The sequence below is a fragment of the Girardinichthys multiradiatus genome, chromosome 22, assembly GCF_021462225.1.
Source record: "Girardinichthys multiradiatus isolate DD_20200921_A chromosome 22, DD_fGirMul_XY1, whole genome shotgun sequence".
Classification (NCBI taxonomy): domain Eukaryota; kingdom Metazoa; phylum Chordata; class Actinopteri; order Cyprinodontiformes; family Goodeidae; genus Girardinichthys; species Girardinichthys multiradiatus.
Window position 1 is genome coordinate 41,060,925 of NC_061814.1, and position 22,628 is coordinate 41,083,552.

The following is a 22,628-nucleotide window of genomic DNA, read 5'->3' on the forward strand; positions in this document are numbered from 1 at the left end:
TCGTACAAAGACTAAATATATGATGGCTAACAATAACAGGAAATACAAAACCTTCTGGGCTCATAAAATTGGTGGACATATAGGCCCATTGGGGAAGATTATATAATCAGATTAATAATCTAAAACCCTTGTGTGCAACAGGATACAACAGCATTCAGCAACTTGATAGCTGAAGGAATCTATTTGTCTTCCAAAAAGGAAAATAGAAATGAGCTTGCATGTTTTCCCCGTGCATGCGTGGGTTCTCTCTGGGTACTCCAGCTTCCTCCCTCAGTCCAAAAAACATGACTGTTAGGTTAATTAGTCTCTGACATTGCCCTTAGGTATGAGTGTGCGTGCATGGCTGTTTGTCCTGTGTGCCTCTGTGCTGCCCTGTGATGGAAACCTGTCCAGGGTGTCCCCTGCCTCTCGCCCAATGACTGCTGGATATAGGCACCAGCTCAGCCCATGACCCTGCAGGAAGGAGCGGTGTAGACGATGGACGGTACCATCTGGACAGCAAAACAAAAACGCCAACTGTTGGGCATGGTGGGCATTTTTCTTGCCAAATGTCTTCACAAAACGTTTTTCACTATTATTTTAAAAACCTGGTTATATTTTATGATATATTAAATCAAGTAAACAAGAACAATGTTATAATTTCATGTCATCGTATGAAATAGTTATTTTTTAGAACTTATTAAATAAGGAATACGTTAATGTAAAAAAAGAATTCACGTGATGCGCATGAACATGAATACACAAACTTTTGGGAAAATTCATATTTCATCATATTATAAAAGAGATCACTGTCAGTTCAACTGAATAAAACTCATCATCATATTATTTATCATTCAAACAAACATGTGGGGGAAGGTGCTCCAGTCAGAATGGGCCAAAGTGTTAAATTTTTGGCCTAGAGGCAAAACGCTGTGTGTGGTGAACAGCTAACATGCATGTCCTCCTGAAACATTGTGGAGATGCTTGTTGTTCACAGTGAAGCTAGTCAGAGTGGATTGGAAAGCTGTTAGATTCTGCAGGAGACCTCAGACTGGCCCGGAGGTCCACCTTCCAGCAGGACAACCCTAAACATACAGCCAGAGCCACAGTGGAACGATTTAGATCAAAACATATTTGCATGTTAGAATGGTCCAGTCAAAGTCTAGACATAAACCCAACTAAGAATATGTCTTAACATGCATGTTTGGCCTTGATATTTTAAATGGAAAGGTTCTTCCAATGCAACCATGTTGGTGGTGCAAAGTTTTATTAAATGCTAAAAACGCAATGATATTCACAGGACTAGAGTTATCTTAACATAACAACTTCAGCTGATTAGCTCTCCAAATGAATCAGTTTCACAAAAGTTTTCAGCTGATATAGAACAAAACAATCTCTGAACTTTACCCTTAAGAGCAGATCATCACTGTTCATCCTTCAAGATGAATCACACAGATTTTTAAAGTCCTAATTCTTTTTTTAACATTTTCCTTCTGGTTGTAAACAGCCACAAACCATAGTTTGGACTGGCCCTGCTTGAAGAATACCATTCTGTGTGTGTCTGAATGTGTATCTAAGACTCCTATTTATCACAAATGGTGATAACAGTTAAGACAATACAGAAGTCGTGATGAGTTGTTTGTGATTAGCATCTTCAGGTCTTATGCAAGTAGAGCACGATGTGTTCTTGCTCTGTAAATGTATGTAACATCATGTTCTGCATTTCACCTCACCATTCCAGGGTGCATGTTGGAAGAACCAGTAGCCTCCTCCACCATAGTTCACAAACACCATCACTGTCAGAGCAAACCTGCAAAGACATTAAAGTGATAAGTGTTCACTTTAGTAAACTCTGACTCAAAAGGAGAAAAAGGTTTTAATAGGGTCTAAATAAAGAAATATAGAGTAAATGAGACTTACTGAGACTTATCATTAATAGGATCAATCATTTTATGATATGTAAGGTTTAGTAACAAGTCTGAACCAAAGTTCTTTATCATGTATTGCATCAAGGATTGCAGATCACTAGACAAGTTTTAATGTCAGACAAAGAGGACTTGGTAAAATACAGAAAACTGTTTTCAAGTGAAGACTTGATTTACTAGGAGAAAATAAATATATCCAAACCAACCCAGCTCTGTGTGAAAAACCTTTTAAATCAGGAATTAACTGTGATAAACCAACTTTCTGGAAAGCCAAGTTCAGTTTTACTAGCCACACCCAGTCCTGATGACTGCCTTACCTGGAGAATCAAGAAACCTTTAAAAAGAACCTGTATGACAACATGAAGGAGGCTAAAAGTCTTCAAAAAGTATCACATCATGATCTGATCTAAAGAAATTGAAAAACAGCTGAGAAACAAAGTCATGGACATCTATCACTCTGGAAATCCCTCTGTATGGCTTTTAGTGAGCCACAGCGAGAGGAGGTATCAAGATATGAAGAAAGCATGGAAGAGTGGTGAACCTTTCCAGGAATCACCAAATACCTCAATTACTCCATGAACACATGAACAGCACAACCAGGGAGGTCACACAAGATCCCAGATCAACACCGAGTTAAGTCAGGATTCATGATAGGAAAAATGACATTAGTGGGAGAATTTCAAGCTGCTGAGTGAAAATAAAACCTACAAAGCACTTTGATGATTCCCAAGGCTTAGTGGAAGATATTCTGTGGACTGGTGAGACAAAAGTGCAACTTTTTGGACAAAACTAACATCTTCTCAGAAAAAGACCATAATACCTGCAGCCAAACACAGTGGTGTCAGTGAGATGGACCTAAACGACTTTCTGTAATTGATGAATTCTGCTAAAACTATTGGAAGATCCTGTAGTGGAATGTCTGGCTATTGGCTCATGACCTTCAGCTCAGGAGCACTTGGGTTGATAATGATCCAAAGCACACCAGAAAGTCCTCCTCTATATGGCACCAAAATACTTGGAATAAAAGAGTAGCCTGGTCAAAGTCCAGACTTAAATCAGATTTAGACCCTGTGGGATGACTTTAAATAGGCTGTTTGTCGTTGAAATCCATCACATGTAGCTAAATTAAAACAATTCTGCAAAAAAGAGTGAGTCAAAATCCCTCCAAAGGGAACCTTAACTGCAACCTTATTAGGTTTGGGGGTATTACGTTTCCACAGAGGGCCAGGTTGATTTGAAACACTTGTTTTCCTTAGTAAATAAAAGCATAATTTAAAAACTGCTTTCTTGTATTTACTCAGATAATATTTGTCTGTTATAAGTGATTAACCGAAATATGTACAGTAAAGTGTTACAAAAAACAGAGGTGATCCATAACTGGCCAAATACTTTGACTCTGCACTATAATTCTTTATAGAAAACAAGCACTGAAATATTATAATAGAAAAACAATAAAACAAAGATAATAAAAGTGAGATCATAATATTACATTAACCAATGAATTTAAGTTGGAGAAGTCAGACAATATGCTTTTTATTGTGTCACAACGCCAAATGCTGAGTAATGCAATCTAAGCATTATGAATCACTCAGGAAATGAGCGCTTGTCCTCTGGATCTCCTCAGGCAGCTTTGCTGACTAAAGACTTTGCGCCTAATATATGATACACTTTATCCTTTAGCACTGGCCAAGGCTGCTGAAACACTGCGCTCATGAGATGGAGTGCTTCACAGGCAAAGGAGGGAAAAATGGTGTTTGAAAACAGGTGGAAGGGCCATTACACAACACACACCTGCAGGGGAACGCATGGGTTAAGAAGCAGCATGTTTCTGAACTAGATTAGTTTATAGTTTTATTCAGATCAGTTTTTTAGTGGTTTCATGTGGTATTTAATCAAAACAAATTCATAAGAGTTACTTTGGGAGCAGTAATGAGATTAGTACAACTTCTGAGAATGGGACTGTCTGATAAGGTGCGCTGTATCTACCTCTGCCTCCTCTTGTTTTTCTGTCAGGATTCGATTAAGAGGTGCACCAAAGCCATTACTGCTCTTTTAGCCCCAAGCTGCTGATACAAGATTTTAATCGCCCGCTATCATCTCCAAAGGGCTATTAAAGCAGAGTAAAACCCTCCTGCACATGCTTGTGGATGCTGTCTCACACAGGTACACACACACACACACATACACTCGAGCTACCATTTAAATTTTGATGAACTTATCCATTAGTTGCCATAGCAACGTAGATAAAGGTTAAACCCCCGCAGCCAGATGAGACCCTGTAAAAATCGCTACAATCTCACCACTTATTGGCCATCTTTTTAATTAAAAACACCCAGCTGTCTGATGCCAGATGAGAGCTTTATTACAGTGACCGCCTCACACGTGTCAGGAAACTAATAATGGATGAAGGGAAATAATTAAAGGCTAATATGATGTAAAATGAGAAGTCTTTGTTTTGTGTTGTATCTGAACACTGCTGACTTTTTTTCTTACCTAGTAATGAAGTTTAGGTTGTTAATATCTCTGTGAAGCTCTCCAGAGAGCATTTGTTTCTTCACCAAAAGGCTTAATTAATGTCTAGGAATCAGTATAAATGATTCAGATGCCTTTTTTACAGCTGTGAAACTGTTATGGCGCACTGACAGGCATCAATATACACATATCATGGGAATAATTGTCATAATAATTTGGGGCTTTTAATTATTTAGTCGAACTGATCTTTTTTCAGGGTGAAATTATAATACAACAAACTTCAATGATTTTTAGGAACAAGAACTGGGTGCACAAGAATGTAACAAAAACAGCTCTTGCCATGCAGACAGGCAGGCAGGAGAAGCTCGGTGTGTACAAAACATTTTAAAAAGTAAAAAAAAAAAAAGAACCTACAGCTTGCCATGAGATAATCAGAAGCAGACAAAAACATGAGAAGTCATGGCATGAGCAAGCAGATATTGACAGGGTTGGAACGGCAAACAGGATACTCTCCAGCAAGGAGTAAACAGAACAGAAGAGTAGATAAAGAGCATGTCACAGATGAAAAGGGTGGGATTGATTGGCATGGACCAAATTAAGCTGATTATGGGCTGACTGTGCGAGGGAGTGGTCACCAAAACATGAATGAGTTAAACAGAGATGCAAGGAAACCAAAAGAACATCATACAGATGTAACAGAACAAAATATGCACTATAAACAGACCAAGTAAGAAACTAAACCTAGAGCAATGCATTAACGCACCACCTGGAAAACGTAAACTAACATGAACTAGTTGTGGATTTAAAGTGAAGTTGTAGAGTTTGAAGGTAGTCTCTTTTAGTCTTTTTTTAAAGCATGATTCTACCACTACCATGACACTGACATTTATTTTTTTCTGTTGAACACAGTTAAGACAGATGGTTGAAACCTGGACACATTTAAGTGCCATAGTAACGAGATGTGTTTTTAGAGGAATCAATGTGTCCTTTAAATCTAATCAACTGTGAAGCATGGTAGGGTAATATCATAATGTGGGTCTGTTTTGCTACCAGTGGTACTGGTGCGTTGCACAGCACCATCTTAGACATACAGGCTGAAATGAATACAGAGTAGGTGGAAACAAGGAAAATAATATTCAAGAATTAAATTCCTAAAGCCCCAACCTCAATCCAGTTAAACATTTTCTGAACTATAATAAAAGGTTGTGTCCTGTGTAAATAAATAAAACAATTCCCCCAAAAATATAAAATTTATCATACCAATGAAGAATAAACCTTTGTCTGGAACTGTATGGTCTTTTATTTGAGTCATTGCTCAAGCATTATGAAATCAACTCAAGCATTACCAAATTGAAGATCTTCACAATGTGAGCTGCAGCAGTTTCCAGTTTCGAATCCCAGTTTCGACTCTCTTTGTATAGAGGTTGCATGTTCTCTCCACGCTACCAGGTTCTCTTCACGTACTTTGGCATTTTCTTACAATCAGAAAATATGGATGCTAGGTGAAATGGTCTCTCTTAATTGCCCTTAGGAATGAATGTGTGCATGAATGGTTGTTTGTCCTGTGTGTCTCTGGGGTGACCTTTGATAGACTGGTGACCTGTCCGGGTGTATCCTGCCTTTTAGCAGACACACAGTCTTTTTCATAACAGGCTATAAGTGGAGCTGAAAAGAAGTCAGTGTTCTTTCTGTCTGATTCCAGTCAAAATAATGTGTCATCCACCTGATGTTTAATGCAACTGGTTTTCTTGTACCAGTTGTTCCCTCTGTTGTGTCGCCACTAACGACTGACTGAGATTTTCAGTACTGTAGAAAACCCAACAAAAGACTTTTAGCCATGTGGCACAAGATTAAAAATCCAAATCCTTTTAGAATAATTAACATACAACAGCAACTCAGATTTCTCTGTATATTATGTCAGCAGAGCCTGAGCAATGAGCAGAAAAGCTTTCAGCTGAGAATGAAAGCCTTTTGCCTTCAGAAATGTCTCAGCATTTTTAGCAGTTGACTGATGTGTTTTTTCTCTGCAGAAAGTTGTAACTTATCAGGGTTATGGATCATAAGTCACAGGACTGAGGAGACACCTATAGCATTAATCTTCAGTGCTGAGTCACAGTTTGATCAACTGTCATTTCCTGTATGATCAGACAGGACATCAATACGATAAAGGTATCTGTTAGCTTAGACTAGATTTTTTAATATTGAAACAGGGGTTTCAGAAGTTTAAATATATTTTTTCCAGATTCAGCTGGCAAACTACATAAAAACGTTGCATATTACATTTGGGATATGTGCACAACAGTTTTAAATTGGTTTTCCTGCAAAGGGAAGCCACAGATGGAAATGATGCCAGTTGTCTGCTTGTGTGATCCGTGTCCTGTTGAATTTCCTCATCCTCTTCGGTTTGGCAGGAGATCTATGGCCGTATGGATGTGTGCTGATATGTTGATGGTATTATTGCATCAATTATTTGGCAAGGGGGAGGTCAGAGCCACACCAGCATCCTGTTTCCACAGAGGCGTGCTTTGTGTCTACCCCCAGGCCACAATTAAGGCTAGCAGGGAGCCCAGATTCAATCACATGCATCACTCCTGTCCAACAGAAACACTCTGTTCCAAACCACCAGCACACTCATATCAGAAATCATGCCTAAAGCTACACTGCCTCATAACAATAGCTTGAGGGAGCATGTGGCCAGACGGTGACCCATGTAATTATTTATTATACAGGGCCTGTAGATCTTCATCATAACTTTGACTGCTCTAAAAAGAATTAGCATGTGAACGAACAGCATGTGGTGATAGACTGATAAATAGGATGGATGTTGATGGCATACATACCCTCGGAAAGCGTCCAAGGAGAGCAGACGTGATGGTTTAGCTGCAGTCTCACAAGCATGTGCACCCTCCTGTAGAAATAACAGCATAAAATAATTTCAGCACTCCAGTGTGGGTCTTGAAGGTCAGATGTAATTTTAATCCAAATATGCATTGATTGTTTTGGCAGTATAATTGCAGCAAAGTAACTCTACAAGCTGAGGACTATAATAGACACTGATTTTAATTACACTTTTATAATAAATAAAACTAGAAATGTCCTTGGGTTTTTTCCATACATGAAAAAGTTGAATAAATTCTCAAGAGTTTAGCAGCTCTTTTGCTTGTAGCTGTGAGCTGTTATCATATTGCTAATGGCTAGCTAACTGTTAGCTTAGCTGATCTTGCAGCCAAAACTTAACTAACAGTAAGTTTATCTGTTAGCTCCAATCTTGTTGCTTATAGTAATTATTGCTAAAATTACGTTTAGCGGTCAGCTGTTATCATATTGCTAATGGCCAGCTAACAGTGAGCTTAGCTTGACTAATATTGTTGCTAATACCTAGCTAACAGCATGTATAGCTGTTTGTTGTTATCATATTGCTAATAGCGAGCTAAAAGTAAATACAGTTGTTAAGCTGTTATATTGCTAATAGCCAGCTGACAGTAAGCGGTAGCCAACAGTAGCCAGTTCTTGGCTGGCTTGATCTTAGGTAGTTTCTTAAATTTAATCTGAACATCCTAAACCAGTTTTCTTTCATCTGAAAGGGACAGTTTGGGTCTTCTTTCAGACATTGGGAAAGTGGTGATAGATTAGAGTAAGTTTTCCCTATATATTGTTGTTTAAACTGAAGATTTTAGAATCTGCAGTTGTTGAAGAAATTGCTCCAAAAGACTTTCCAGGCTTATCTAAATCTCCTTAGACCTTCACTGAGCTCCATGGATTTTACCACTGCTCTAAGAATCAGTCAATTCAGTAAGTGCAGTCAAAAATATGTTGTATATTGCAAAGAGAAGCTACCAGCAGCAGTTAAGCTTTATGCTAACAAGAATTTCATAGGCCTTGTCAACCTAGACAAGGACTTTCTAGGGTCTTCAAAAGATTTCGGTCTCAAACTTCAGTACTCCTGGGGCGGTGTCCTGCAACTTTCAGATGTGTCTCTGAATCAAATGATTAGGGTTCTGTAGAACCCAGAAGGATTGCATGCTTAGGACGCAATTAAGTGATTTCATTCCAGTGTGTAGGACTAAGGACTCATCTAAACGTTCAACGCCATTGAGAACAGACCCCTAATTTAGGGGAATGTATCAAGATGTTTATGTCTAAAAGAATAATTTTAACGCTGTGTGGACTTGAAATAATCCACAACAAATTCAAACATGTGAACCAAATTTGAGTAAACCTTTAAGTGGAACTATCTATAAAGATGTTCAATAAAATGTTCATATTCTGATGAAAGCAACAGATGAAAAGGCCACTGGGGTAAAGACTTTTCAACTCAGTTCCTGGCCTGCTGCCCTCCCAGTTGGATTAGCCTGACTTGCTGGCCTCCATGCACCAGTTTAAAGCGCCAGAGCAGGAAGACACCAGCACTAATATGTCGTGATGGATCTGCGTGCCATGCAGACGGCATATGGAAGACAGAGACATCTTGCTTATTCCAATGAGAGGAGCTATTCATGCTCACCAAAAATACACTGCATCTCTTGCGATGGAGTGAGACGACTGGATGGAGGCAGCGTTCTGCCACTTCCATAAAAGCTCTGCTCTGCTAACGTTTGTATCAATCATCCCATTAGTGTCTCCCAAACAGCTTGATGATTGGAGACTTGGAGCAGTTTTGTTTTGCATCTCAGTCCGGACGGCAGGCCAAAGAAAATAATGTAATGGAACTTTTGGATCAAGGCAATGTGTTCGATTTCAAACAAAGTATAAAGTTAATGCTTTTCTCCAGTCCAAAGTGTTGTGACTATGAATCTGAATATATTATTTAATATTGATACTTTAATATTTTGTCAAATAATATTTCAGTCTGTTAAGGGTTGTCCTGTGAATACCAGCCCAGTAAGGCGATGGTATTAGGACAAAATAGAAAGGTGTGAGCCAAGTTCTGACATTATTGAACAGCACAGCTCTGCACACACATGGAATGAATTCACACAATGTCTTAAAATACAAGAATTTATTAACAAAAATAAGTCAACTCAAAGTCAAACATATTTCAATCAACAAACTCTTTACTTTGCTAAAACAATCCAACTAACTACCAAGCAGAATTAAAGAATAGGGAAGACTAATGGACTATGTACAATATAAACAAGTTGATTAAAGATGATTGAAAATCATGACCAAAAGAGTGATGCAACATTACCATGCAATATTTATGTTTGAGAACCAAGGATTATCTTGAAGAATCTGGAAATGAAGATAAGTTCGTCTTGGAACTAACTTAGAAAATAATCAGCAAACCTTTAGACAACCATTCACAATACAAGATCAGATAAAATATTATTTTTATAAAATAATGTTTTAAAGTATGATCTGCTGAATAAAATCAACCTTCTTGATGACTAATTCTCAACTGTGTCTCATTAGCTGCCTTTATTTATTAAAATAATATTTAAAAAAATATTATTAAGGAAATGGTAAAATATTTAAGGAAATATTTTGGAAAAGAGCCAAATCTTTCTGGAGAAATGAGGCTTAATGGTGTTTACTTAATTATCAAGTCTAGCAAAATAATGTTTAGGGAAATATTATTTACTGGATTGAAAACTAACAACCTTTCTGTGTAAATATTCTTTAGCAGGCTGTTGGGACCCACAGCCATGGATTTCAACATTAAACTCCAGTACGAACTCTTCTGGAACTTTTCAAAATAAATTACTTAAAATAACCTACTTCTATTTCTCCCAAGAAATGTGAAAAATTAACTCTAAAATCACAAATATCCTTAGAGAAAGGAGTAGCATTGTAACACTCAGAGCATAGTGTTGTCATAAGTCACAGGTTGAATGATCAACTGGTGCACCCATTTTACAATCAAATGTTTCCAATATATGTATAGTCAAATATACATATATAGCTCGACATACATTTGTTGTTGCTTTTAGCAATATTCTGATAACTTTGTTGTTGTTTTGTAGTGTCTGCCAGAATGATGGAATCAAACTCCATTATGAATTCAGCAGACGTGGAGATGCAGAAAGTGGTGGTTGCTGATCTCATCCGTTTGTCTCCAGATGAGCGGGATGTTTTAAATCAGTTTGACCTTGCCACATGTGATGAGAGTATTCAGGAGTTGGTAAACTTCATTAAGTATCCGACTAGAGAAGCTCTGATTTCAGATGTTCTTTGTCAGCTTACCTTGTAGTATCAGCAGAAATCACAACTGGAAGCTAAAATATATCTTCAGTTACAGACTGACCATCAGATGGCTCTTCAAAGAGAGAATGCTGTGAAGTTTGAGCTCTCAAAAGCCGAGGAGAGGACCAAGAAAGCTGAAGCAAAGTTAGTGGACCTGAAGGCAGATGAGCTCAAGAAAGCTTCATCCCAAAGGGGGGAACAAACCCCCACCTCTCAGGTACCTGATTTGCATTTTCACTCACAGCAGCTGCAGCAGCCACAGCAGGGGGCAGACTCAGACAGCAGGCATCCAGCACCTAGGTCAGAGTCTTCCCCTTCCTAAATTTAGCCAAAGTGTCCAACTTACTTCCACAGACCTTAACAGAAATGTTGGAAGTCAGATGGTCTCCAGTGGTTTCCTGGCAAATCCCATTGCAGGGAACAACCACCAAGATGACCGAGTGCCGGACTCAATGTGCACAAGTGGCCCGATTCAGTGGGAGGAGCACCCTTCCAGCCTGATCGGCACCCCTCTCCTTTCTGACTCTGTGTCGACCCCTAGGGACCAGGAGAGAAGCACATGGTTTTCAGGTTACTCAATCCAACCTGACCGACCACCACTTGCACGAGTCCATTCATTAGAAAGCTCTCATTTAAATCATGAGAAGGCTTGTCCCCTTCCCCAGAGGTTATGGCAGGATCTTCCACCATTTCATGAAATCAACCAGCATGACTTCTCAGATGGACGTGGTCCACCTTGGGAGCATGGTGTCATGGTTTCAAACAGCTTGAATCCCTTGCTAAAGACATAGAAGTTTTTGATCCAGGTAGCCAGGAGTCAAATATTGATGTTTACCTGTGTGAGGTTGAACATTGTCTTCTTGACTTGCGTTTTCCTTCTGATCGTGAAAAGCTGAGGCTTATTTGGAAAACAACAGCTAAGAGTGTTCATGTGTTCATAAAAACTCTTCCTCCAGAAATTAGTGACAGCTATCCAGCTCTCTGCCAGGCTCTTAGAGAAGAGTACTATGTTTACAGACATGAAGCCGCTGCCACTATTAATGCTTTGACAGTTTTGCAAAAACAAGATGAACCTCCCAGAGAATATTTCCACCGTTTAAAGACAGCTTATTTTCAGGTATGTTATGCTCCAGGTCTTGAAGAAGACCACACTTTTAAGTCGTTGTTTCTTCACAATCTCCACGTTAGCGTGCAGTATAATGTGACCATGCATTGCATAACAGAGAATCTCTCTATGCAGGAGACTGGTAGATATGCTCAGCTTGTGTGGGAAACATGTGTCAGTTCAGACAGAGCAGGAAAAGGCAAAGTTAGAGTGTTAAACATTCAAACTGAGAACAGGCCTAAGAAGAAGCGCAAAGTAACTTCCCAAGTGATGCAACAGAACCAGGGGGGTGGTAACTGGCGTCAGCCAAAAGACAAGCAGCCAGTTAAAAGACAAACACCTTTTCACAGTGCAGCATCGAACTGTAAGGTTGGTGGTAAAGAGTGAAGCCACTCTAAAGATGTCATCACAAAGGAGGAGTTTGAGATGATCTGCAGGTGTGTTATAACTGAGGTAACACCGTTCCTAAAAGACATGGCAAGCCGTTGCAGTCCAGAATCAACCCTGTAAAATCTATCAAACAAGGTATGAAGATGGTAAATAATTTCCAACACCCTATATTCTATTTTAATATTTTCTTTTCTTTTGGTTTTGAACTTCAGAAATTAAGGGTTAAAAGCAGTATTATTATGGTGTGAAAATTATTACATGACTTGTTTTGTTTTTTTCTCTTTAAAACATTTTATTAGTGTTAGTCTCTGCCCAAGCCTGCCTCACTCCTGTCCAAACATTAACCTCTGAACCAAAAATGAAATGTTGAACTCTGCCTACCTACAGGACCCCAGTGACTCTTTTCTCATGGCTGAGGATGGATTGTTAGCCCCAAAGACTGGATTTCATCCCATTCTTCGGAACTAAAAAGGGGGGATGTTGTGACCTACAGCCATGGATTTCAACATTAAACTCCGGTACGAACATTTCTGGAACTTTCAAAATAAATGGCTTCCAGCACAACTCCGAAGGGGGAAGGGCGGGTAGCAGAGGACTTCCCATGATGCCACAGCCCGCATAAGACCCCCACCTTTCCACAAGTCTTTCTCTTCCACACCGATGACCATCGGGATAGGAGGGAAACAAAGCGCGCTGATTCAACTGGATCCAAGGAAGCCATACGATCATCGATCATATGCAAAGTTAAGTAGAATGAAATACTGTCTGTGTATCCGGTATTTTCATTCATGAACGGAGAAATTAAGGTGTAAGAGTTGTTTACTTTTTCTCTTCAAAGTCCCTGCAGAAGCTAAACTGTGTCGCAGAGAAATCCCAGTAGAGAAGCTGTTTCTACAAGCCAAGTCTGAAGGAAGGACAACGGCCTGCATCACCGTGTCTACGGTAACGGAACAGCTGGTTGACGGACAGTGATGGAGTTGTTCCCCAAAAACTCCTGCGTGCTCGTTTGTTTTGGTAAAGCTAAGTCATATGCTATACTGTTTTAGTAAAACTAAATAATAAAAGGAAGCACAGAGTCTGCACAGTTTCTTCTGTCCAGCCGGGGAGAGGTGTTCCAGCTGAGTCACCAGAAACACTTTTTTGACTTTTCCTCCCCAAAGACAGGGTTTTTATTCAAAAGCAAGGCGTGTACAATTACAAAGAAAAAACACATATTTTTAACTGAGTGCCAGTTGAACTCTTACACCTGGCATTCAGCTATCTGTTCGACCTTCACAACATTCCTGTTATTCTACTTTTGACTGTTATTTTCAGACATGTACAGAAATATCTTCACTGGTGCCGGGACCAAGCCAAGTCAGATACACACATACACAGCGGCCTGTTTTGAGCAAGCCACTAAGTTGCACAATACATTTTATTTCACACATTATTAAACCTAACTTGAGCATAGCAATGCAGACCTTATTAAGTGTTTTAAATATTTTCCAACAACAGAACGAGCAGTCTTTCAAGCTACAGCTCCGGAGGTCAGGTTAGCTGAAAGCTAACCCTTTTGTTCAGAGCGAACACACCTCCAACACCCCGCGGAGCTACCGAGCTAACCGCTTGTTGACTGTGGATACCTTCTTCAAACTTCGCCCTTGGACAACATTTCCTCACCATGGTCAGAGGTTAGGTTTGGGCAGATTGCAGTGTGAATGGTTGTCTAAATGTTTGCTGATTATTTTCTAAGTTAGTTCCAAGACTAACTTAACTCCATTTCCAGATTCTTCAAGATAATCCTTGGTTCTCAAACATAAACATTGCATGGTAATGTTGCATCACTCTTTTTGGTTATAATTTCCAGTCATCTTTAATCAACTTGTTGATATTGTACATAGCCCATTAGTCTTCGTTATTCTTTAATTCTGCTTGGTAGTTTAGTTGGATTGTTTTAGCAAAGTAAAGAGTTTGTTGATTGAAATATGTTTGACTTTGAGTTGACTTATTTTTGTTAATAAATTTTTGTATTTTAAGAAAATTGTGTGAATTCATTCCATGTGTACAGAGTTTATGCTGTTCAATAATGTCAGAGCTTGTCTCACACCTTTCTATTTTGTCCTAATACCATCGCCTTACTGGGCTGGTACTCACAGGACAACCCTTAACAGACCAAAATATTATTTGATAAAATATTAATTATTAAATAATATTCTCAGATTCATAATTACAACACTGCTCCACTCGGCGTCATAGAGACAAGGTCCCTGCAGGGAATTCTCTGGAACACCATTTGCTTTTGGGCTGCCCGGTGGCACAGTTGGTAGCACTGTTGCCTTGCAGCAAGAAGGTCCTGGGTTCAATTCCCAGCCTGGGGTCTTTTTGCATGGAGTTTGTGTGCATGCGTTGGTTCTCACTGGGTACTCTGGCTTCCTCCCACAGTCCAAAGACATGCCTGTTAGGTTAATTGGTCACTCTAAATTGCCCTTAGGTGTATGAATGAGTGTGTGCATGGTTGTTTGTGTGTTGCCCTGCGATGGACTGGCAACCTGTCCAGGGTGTACCCTGCCTCTTGCCCATAGACTGCTGGAGATGGGCACCAGCTTCCCCGCAACCCACTATGGAATAAGCGGTAGAAAATGGCCAACTGACAGTTTGCTTTCTGTAGATCACAGAGAGAAAGTCAAGCAACGCTTGTGCCTTAATCACCCCGTTCATGAATGAATCTGCTGGATACACAGACAGTAATTAATTCGTACTTAACTCAGTACATATGATCGTATGACACCCTTGGATCCAGTTGAAGAGTTATATAGCGCACTGTCTCTCCTGCCAGCTCTGCAGCGGGGTACAGATGCAAGAGATTGGACCATTGGAAAGGTGGGGGTTTTATACTGCCAGTGGCATCATGGGAAGTCTGCTGTTACCCCCCTTTTCCAAATGTGCTGGAAGAAGGTTAAATACAATTTATTTTGAAAGTTCCAGAAAAGTCTGTACCGCATCTTGATGTTTTAATCCATGGCTGTCCCAACAAAAGTGAAGGCAGGTTAAGAACCGAGTAGTTTCACACTAACATGGATGTTCTGGATGATGAAGCCAAGCAAGATACATAAAGAAATACTGATTTTTATACAAGTAGCATCATTTTTATGCATTTAGATCTTTTCTAAACCTAACCAATGCATTTTAACAGCATTTCCTAATCTAACTCCATTTTTTAGGATACTAATCTAATGCATTCATTAAAGACGTACAGGGGTTGGACAATGAAACTGAAACACCTGTCATTTTAGTGTGGGAGGTTTCATGGCTAAATTGGACCAGCCTGGTAGCTAGTCTTCATTGATTGCACATTGCACCAGTAAGAGCAGAGTGTGAAGGTTCAATTAGCAGGGTAAATGTGCGCCTCAACTCTCCTGTTTCCACCAGAACTGTCCGTCGGGAGCTCCACAGGGTCAATATACACGGCCGGGCTGCTATAGCCAAACCTTTGGTCACTCATGCCAATGCCAAACGTCGGTTTCAATGGTGCAAGGAGCGCAAATCTTGGGCTGTGGACAATGTGAAACATGTATTGTTCTCTGATGAGTCCAACTTTACTGTTTTCCCCACATCCAGGAGAGTTACGGTGTGGAGAAGCCCCAAAGAAGCGTACCACCCAGTCTGTTGCATGCCCAGAGTGAAGCATGGGGGTGGATCAGTGATGGTTTGGGCTGCCATATCATGGCATTCCCTTGGCCCAATACTTGTGCTAGATGGGCGTGTCACTGCCAAGGACTACCGAACCATTCTTGAGGACCATGTGCATCCAATGGTTCAAACATTGTATCCTGAAGGCGGTGCCGTGTATCAGGATGACAATGCACCAATACACACAGCAAGACTGGTGAAAGATTGATTTGATGAACATTAAAGTGAAGTTGAACATCTCCCATGGCCTGCACAGTCACCAGATCTAAATATTATTGTGCTACTTTGGGGTGTTTTGGAGGAGCGAGTCAGGAAACGTTTTCCTCCACCAGTATCACGTAGTGACCTGGCCACTATCCTGCAAGAAGAATGGCTTAAAATCCCTCTGACCACTGTGCAGGACTTGTATATGTCATTCCCAAGACAAATTGACGCTGTATTGACCACAAATGGAGGCCCTACACCATACTAATAAATTATTGTGGTCTAAAACCAGGTGTTTCAGTTTCATTGTCTAACCCCTGTATATTACTCACATTATCCATGGAGTACAGTGGATCTTGGCAGCAGATGACCCTAACACACTTAGATGTGCAACGCCTCCTGCAAGAAGAGAAAGCAAAGCTGCGTTCTGATGGAAGAGTAATCATTAACAACATGATGTACAAAACGTATGTGTACCTGTGGATGTAGGGCACCACAACAACTAAGAGCGCTATAAAGGCCAGTAGGAGGGCTGCCACCAGAAGAGCTGGCAAAATAGGAAAAGAAAGTTTGCAAACAGGGATTGTGTATTTCTATCACATTACATCATGTGGTGTACATGTCAGGAGCTTTGCTGTACATCTCTACCAAAACCAGACCTGACTGGAGTTAAATGTGGCAACAGTCAGTCTAAACTGTCTGCTTAACTCACTTCAGGGACTCCCCTGCGGCTTTCTGTCAGTCAGATTGTGCCAAAGTATAACCTGCGAGTGACGAACATGAACCTAAAATCTTGGTTTATCCATCAAAGAACAACAACTCTGAGAAATCCAACACTGCAGGCATTTGACAAAAGGAAATGGAAGGTAGGAATGGAAAATAAATAGGCACCAAAAAGGAAAAACCAAGAAATAAAATAAGGAAGAATTTCCGTAAGTCGTTAAACATGCAGTGCCTTGCAAAAGTACTTACACCAATGAACCTTTATCACGTTACAACCACAAACTTCAAGGTCTATTGTTGGGATTTTACATGAGGATACATTTGCATTCAGTCACCATTATCTTGATGCCCCTAAATAAAATCCAGTGCAACCAATTACCCTTAATAGAATCCACCATTATGTAATTTCAATTCAGTTTATTTATATAGCGCCAATTCACAACACATGTTGTCTCAAGGTATTTCACAACAGTCAGGTTCATACATTCCAATTAATCCTAATAATTGAACAGTTCAGTCAGAGTTAGTTATTTATTCAAATTGAATAAAAAGTTTTTCTATCTAAGGAAACCCAGCAGATTGCATCCAGTCAGTGACTTGCAGCATTCACTCCTCCTGGATGAGCATGTAGAGACAGTGGACAGTCACTGGCGTTGACTTTGCAGCAATCCCTCATACTGAGCATGCATGTAGCGACAGTGGAGAGGAAAAACTCCCTTTTAACAGGAAGAAACCTCCAGCAGAACCAGAACCAGAACCAGGCTCAGTGTGAGCGGCCATCTGCCACGACCGACTGGGGGTGTGAGAGAACAGAGCAGAGACACAAAGAGAACAAAGAAGCACTGATCCAGGAGTACTTTCTATGGGAAGGAAAAGTAAATGTTAGTGGATGTAGCTCCTTTAGTCATTTCACTTAGAAAGAAAGAACAGATAAACTCTGAGCCAGTTTTCAAGGTTAGAGTCTGAAAGAGAGCTCATATAATTAGTTACAGTAAAAGCTCAGTCAATTGCCATGTCTAGGAGAGAGAAAGGGTTAAGCACTGAAAGACAGGGCCAAGTGGATCATCTGTAGAAGGTGAGCATTAAGTTGTTGCCAGCAGAATCTTGGACAACGTCCCCTCTCCAGAAAGGTGTCACAGGTAGACACAGAGCCAGGCCAGGTGTAGCTTCTAGGAAGAGAATAGAGAGAACAAAGTTAAAAGCTGAAATAACAGCAAATAATGCAAAATTGGAGAGTAGTGTGAGAATGTAGCGAAGAGGGTGAAAGTGGTCGTTATGTCCTCCAGCAGCCTAAGCCTATAGCAGCATAACTACAGAGATAGTTTCAGTTTATTTATTTATATAGCATTATTTACAACAATGTCAAAGCACCCCACAAAGGGTCCGGAACGGCACGAGGCCGAAACACAGCAGACAGGTCGGGGAGAAGGTTATGGAGTCTTTTAAAGCAGGTTTTGACTTCAATGTCATCTGAAGATTAAAAGAGAGTGGTAGAACTGCTGACCAACTGCAGACCAAGACATAGAGGTCCACCTAAACTGGCTGATCAGGTAAGATAAACGTTAATCATAGACCCTGGCAACTCTGGAGGAGCTGCAGAGATCCACAACTCAGATGGAAGAATCTGTCCACAGGACAACCATTGTTTGGGCACTCCACACATCTGGCATGTATAGAAGAGTGGCAAGAAGAAAAGCATGGTTTAAAGAAAGTCACAGGCAAGGTTAGATCTAATCAGACGAGACCAAAACGGAACTATTTGGTCAGCATGCAGAACTCGATATATGGACGAAAACTAACTCTGTACATCACCCTGAACATACAATCCCCACCGTGCAACATGGGGGTGCAGCATCATTGCTGGTCAGAGTTAATGGGTGGAGCTAAACACGTGACAGTCATGGAGAAAAACCTGTTAGAGGCAGAAAAAGACTTATGACAAAACAGAGTTTCACCTTTCAGCAGGACAATGACCATAAACATACAACCAAAGCTACAATGGGATAATTTAGATCAAAGCATATTCATGTGTTAGAATGGCCCAGTTAAAGTCTAAACCTAAATCCAATTGAGAACCTAAAGGAGAAGAAGAATAGGCAAATATTTCTCTCTCAAAATGCACAGAGCTGGTACAGGCATTCCCAAAGACATGCAGCTGAACATGGTTCCACAATGTCTTGACCAAGGAGTGCTGAATAAAGATACAGCCCACACTTTTCAGATTTCTGCTTCCCCCCCCTCCTCCCCCAATACATCAGAGGCAATGCTTGTAATGTGTGACATAATGCAAAAAGTACCCAGGGTTTGAATAATTTATCAGGTCATTGTAAGTTTTAATGAGAAAAAGACAAAGAAAAAAATAAAAGCATTAAAACGTTAATCCCCATAAGACATTTAAATAATGGATTATGTTCAGATTCATTTGAGTTTACTGAATGCTCTTCATACGTCAAGCCACAGGTAATATAAAGGGACAGTACGCACAGTGTTTCTCTCAAGCGGAAAAACAAACAGAAAAACGCCTTTTTAATATGAGGGGAATGAACGCTTGCAGAGTGGTCATTTAATTGCCTCGAAAAAGTCCCACCATCCCCGACACTCATTCATAAATCACCATAAAGTGCTTCTTTTATTTGTTGCCGTTAGGATAAACCCTGTTTAAATTGTGCATTATAGATGTACTGACATATTTAAGGGAAAATCGAACAAACACTTAATAGCCAATTGTGTGGTTTCTGTATAATAATTAAGGAGTCTGCAGGTGACTTGTGGTCTATGGTCCTGTATAGAATACAATACTAACTCAATCAAAGGGTGCAGCTGCACAGAAACACATGTATACAACAAATATTCAAACAAAGGCCAATGAGTCCAGGGACAGTATGGAGAAGTTGAATTTTCCTAACAGGGCAGCTGCTGCTGCTGACCAAAACATTACTTAAGATGAGACAGTCCTATGGGGGGTTGGTGTAATCACCGGTCTGTGGAGCTAATGGAAGCTCATCATACTGTGAGAAGTGCAGTCACACTGACCATAACGGATAATGGCTACTTGGCTTTAAAAGTCCGATCTACAACATAATCTGCAGTATTGTTAAGTAGAGTGTACATTATGCAGAGAGACGCTTTCAAAATCCCATTACGCCCTAATCCTTCCACACTCCCTAATGTATTGCCCACATCCCTCGGTGGGCAGAGCCAGTACTTCAAAACAAACAGAAATGCTTTTCTTTCATCCCTTTTCAAGAAAGCCAGTTTCATCTGATCAATGCACATCGTGTCCCATGAGTCAGAGGAGAATTACTGCTCAGTAGATATGGATGGAAGGAGTGATTCTGCTCTGTGCTGACTCAATTAAGTAAAGGTTGGACCAAAGGCTTGGGCTGAGTGTGCCCAAAAGGTTGGTTCTGTCAATGTGTCTCAACAATAAGCTAGACTGTCTGAGTCCTCATTGGGTGATTTATACTTACGCAGGTATGCATTGTTTGGACTTCTATCCACAGAAAAATGGCAGATTGGATTAGTGGAGGCTGCAGGCATCTGGATCCACACTGAGTAATGACCTCCTTCCTCATATATTTGACTCCATCTGCAGCCACAACAGGGAGATGTTGAGACAAATTTCCCTGAAAAGCTTTTATCTGGGGCTGTTATTCTGTAAGGGCAGCCTGCTGTTTTTCCTCACAACCTGACTTCGCAAGGAAGAGACAGAAAAAAAGTCTTAATGGATTCATCAGTGAAGCTCGGGAGCACCACCTAGTGGATGCACAGTTACAGTGTCTTGGAAAGGCACTGACTTAGTCTTTTTTTCTAAATGTATCTTAAAACCACAAACGTCAATGTATTTTGGTGGGATTTTATGTTATACAGCAACACAAACTTTTGCCCATCCTACTTCTCCTTCAAGCTCTCAATAAGAGGTAGGTCAAGACTTTGACTAGGCCATTCTAAAACATGAATAAACCTACAGCTTGATGCTGCTACCAACCATGCATTACTCTGTCATGATTTGCCACACAAAATCCCAATTAAGTATACTGAAGTTTTTGTTTGTAACATGATAAAATGTAAATAAGTTCAAGGGGGAAGGCAAACTTTTGCAAGGAACTGTAAATGGCATGCAGCTGACCTCTCATTGTCTTCAATTTCAGGCCCCAAAACATGCATTGCATGTTGGTATTGATCCAGAGCTGGGATGACATACTAGCTATCACTCTGAGGGAGGAAATCAATAGCAGCAAGGTCTGGTTAGAGACCTCAGCATTGATCTCAGAAGACCAAACACGAGACCTCTGAGAGGGCTAAAGAAAAATAACAGTGATAATAAAAATAAATCTTTGGCATTATGTTTACACATTACCCCCAAATGGACAGCTCTGTTCATAAATGTGGAAAATGTCCCCTTCAGCAAACATCCTAATTCTTCCAGAGGACATGTGGCTTTAGGTTTTAATGAGCCCTTTTCATCAATATTAAGATGTCAGCTCTTATTAACCCCAAAAGCCTCCTGATCAATAACCTCAGAGGACGTTTAAGAGAGGACGTCACTCATTTCCCAAAAGCAGGTCACAGTGGCTCCCTCAATCCTGTAAATAATCTCACATACTGTCGATGCCACCATCAAATGCCATCAGTCTATAAATTAGCTCTTAAAATGACAGAAACAGTTAACATGAGCACACAGAGGCAGAGGGTGACATTAACAGCTGCTTGTAGAGACGAGCTTGTTACCTGCAAAGAGTTGCATTCCTGGTTTGGGATTCAACCTGCAGAGTCAGGGTGAATTTAGTGCTGATTGCTGCAGATGCATTGTTGTTGGGCTTCACGGTGACCAAGGGCTGCTTCACACACTGCAACATAAATAGAAAAGGCAATAATGTAGCCTAACGTCTAGACGACAGTCTCTAAATATGAAATCCACTAGAAATAAAATCAGCCTTCTTCCATTGTCATCTCAGTCCTCAGACCTAAATCCCATTAAAACCTGTGAAGTGAGCTGAAGAGAAGGGAGCATTAGAGCGAGGCCTGAACCGTTCTTCTTGCAGAATCTCTGGACATCATCCAGAGAGATTCTACAAAAATTAAAATGATCAAACAAGATCCATAACCTTGTGAAAAGGTTTTTGCGAGTCAATTAAACACAGAAGCAAAATTATTTGGGCAGGGTGGATAATAACCATAAGAAAAATCTCTCTGATAGATTTTCATATTTTGTCTTCCTTGAAGCCTTTAAACAGCTCACATAATGTTGAGCTGTGGCAATCACTTCCATATTGTTTCGGTTAACAAGTAGAAAAATAAAAAAATCTAGAATCTTGGACATGTTTAGAGAAGATAATTAACACGTTTACTTGTTAGGAAGATAAACAACAAAATTCTCTGGAGAGCATTTGCTATGATTCCAGTTAGCGGGTATCTAAAGTCATTTTTTATTATCTTACCTTGTAGCAGTAATCCGACGTGTAGAAAACCTGCACTTGTTCTGTGAGCTGGTTGTGAAATGCGAGTAGAGCCTGGTCCATTTTCAGAGTAGGCCCTGCAGAGATTTATGGACGAAACATAGATCATCCAGGACATCATAAAAATGTGACATCAGATGGGTGTTTCAGATCACTATCATCGTCAAGATCTTAACACGGACATGTTTGCCTCATCAACGTTTCATATTACAGCGATGGTTAAACTGCATGTTTAACTAGAGAAAAGAACATCTGAGTAAAATCACAATTTCTGACGGTGTGTGAGTGAGTTTCAGAGGAACTGGAGGAAAGACAGCAGCTATAAGTAAATAATGTCCCATCTAATCCAGACTGAACCTAGTGATACCCACCATACTCAGCAAATAAAGAATAAAACTCCTCGTTTTTGACGTTTCCTCCACTGCTGTAGATAACGAGCACTAAAAAAAATAGACCTGCAAAAAGTAGCCTGCTGGAATGCATGTTGCCTCTTGGAAATGGTCTGCACCAACTGCT

General features: G+C 40.2%; 1 protein-coding gene across 1 annotated transcript in view; it reads right to left on the reverse strand.

Moving 5' to 3' along the window:
• si:dkey-192p21.6 (uncharacterized protein LOC565246 homolog) overlaps positions 1 to 22,628 on the reverse strand; it is a 44,839-nt gene extending 22,211 nt beyond the window's left edge. The window contains exons 1-8 of the mRNA XM_047350994.1: positions 22,484 to 22,628; positions 22,095 to 22,189; positions 21,385 to 21,503; positions 20,124 to 20,242; positions 16,408 to 16,477; positions 16,263 to 16,329; positions 7,217 to 7,284; positions 1,713 to 1,789 (exon numbers count right to left, since the gene is read on the reverse strand). Of these exons, the coding sequence (XP_047206950.1) occupies positions 1,713 to 1,789; positions 7,217 to 7,284; positions 16,263 to 16,329; positions 16,408 to 16,477; positions 20,124 to 20,242; positions 21,385 to 21,503; positions 22,095 to 22,189; positions 22,484 to 22,595 (727 nt within the window). The 5' untranslated portion in view covers positions 22,596 to 22,628. The remainder of the gene's footprint in view (positions 1 to 1,712; positions 1,790 to 7,216; positions 7,285 to 16,262; positions 16,330 to 16,407; positions 16,478 to 20,123; positions 20,243 to 21,384; positions 21,504 to 22,094; positions 22,190 to 22,483) is intronic.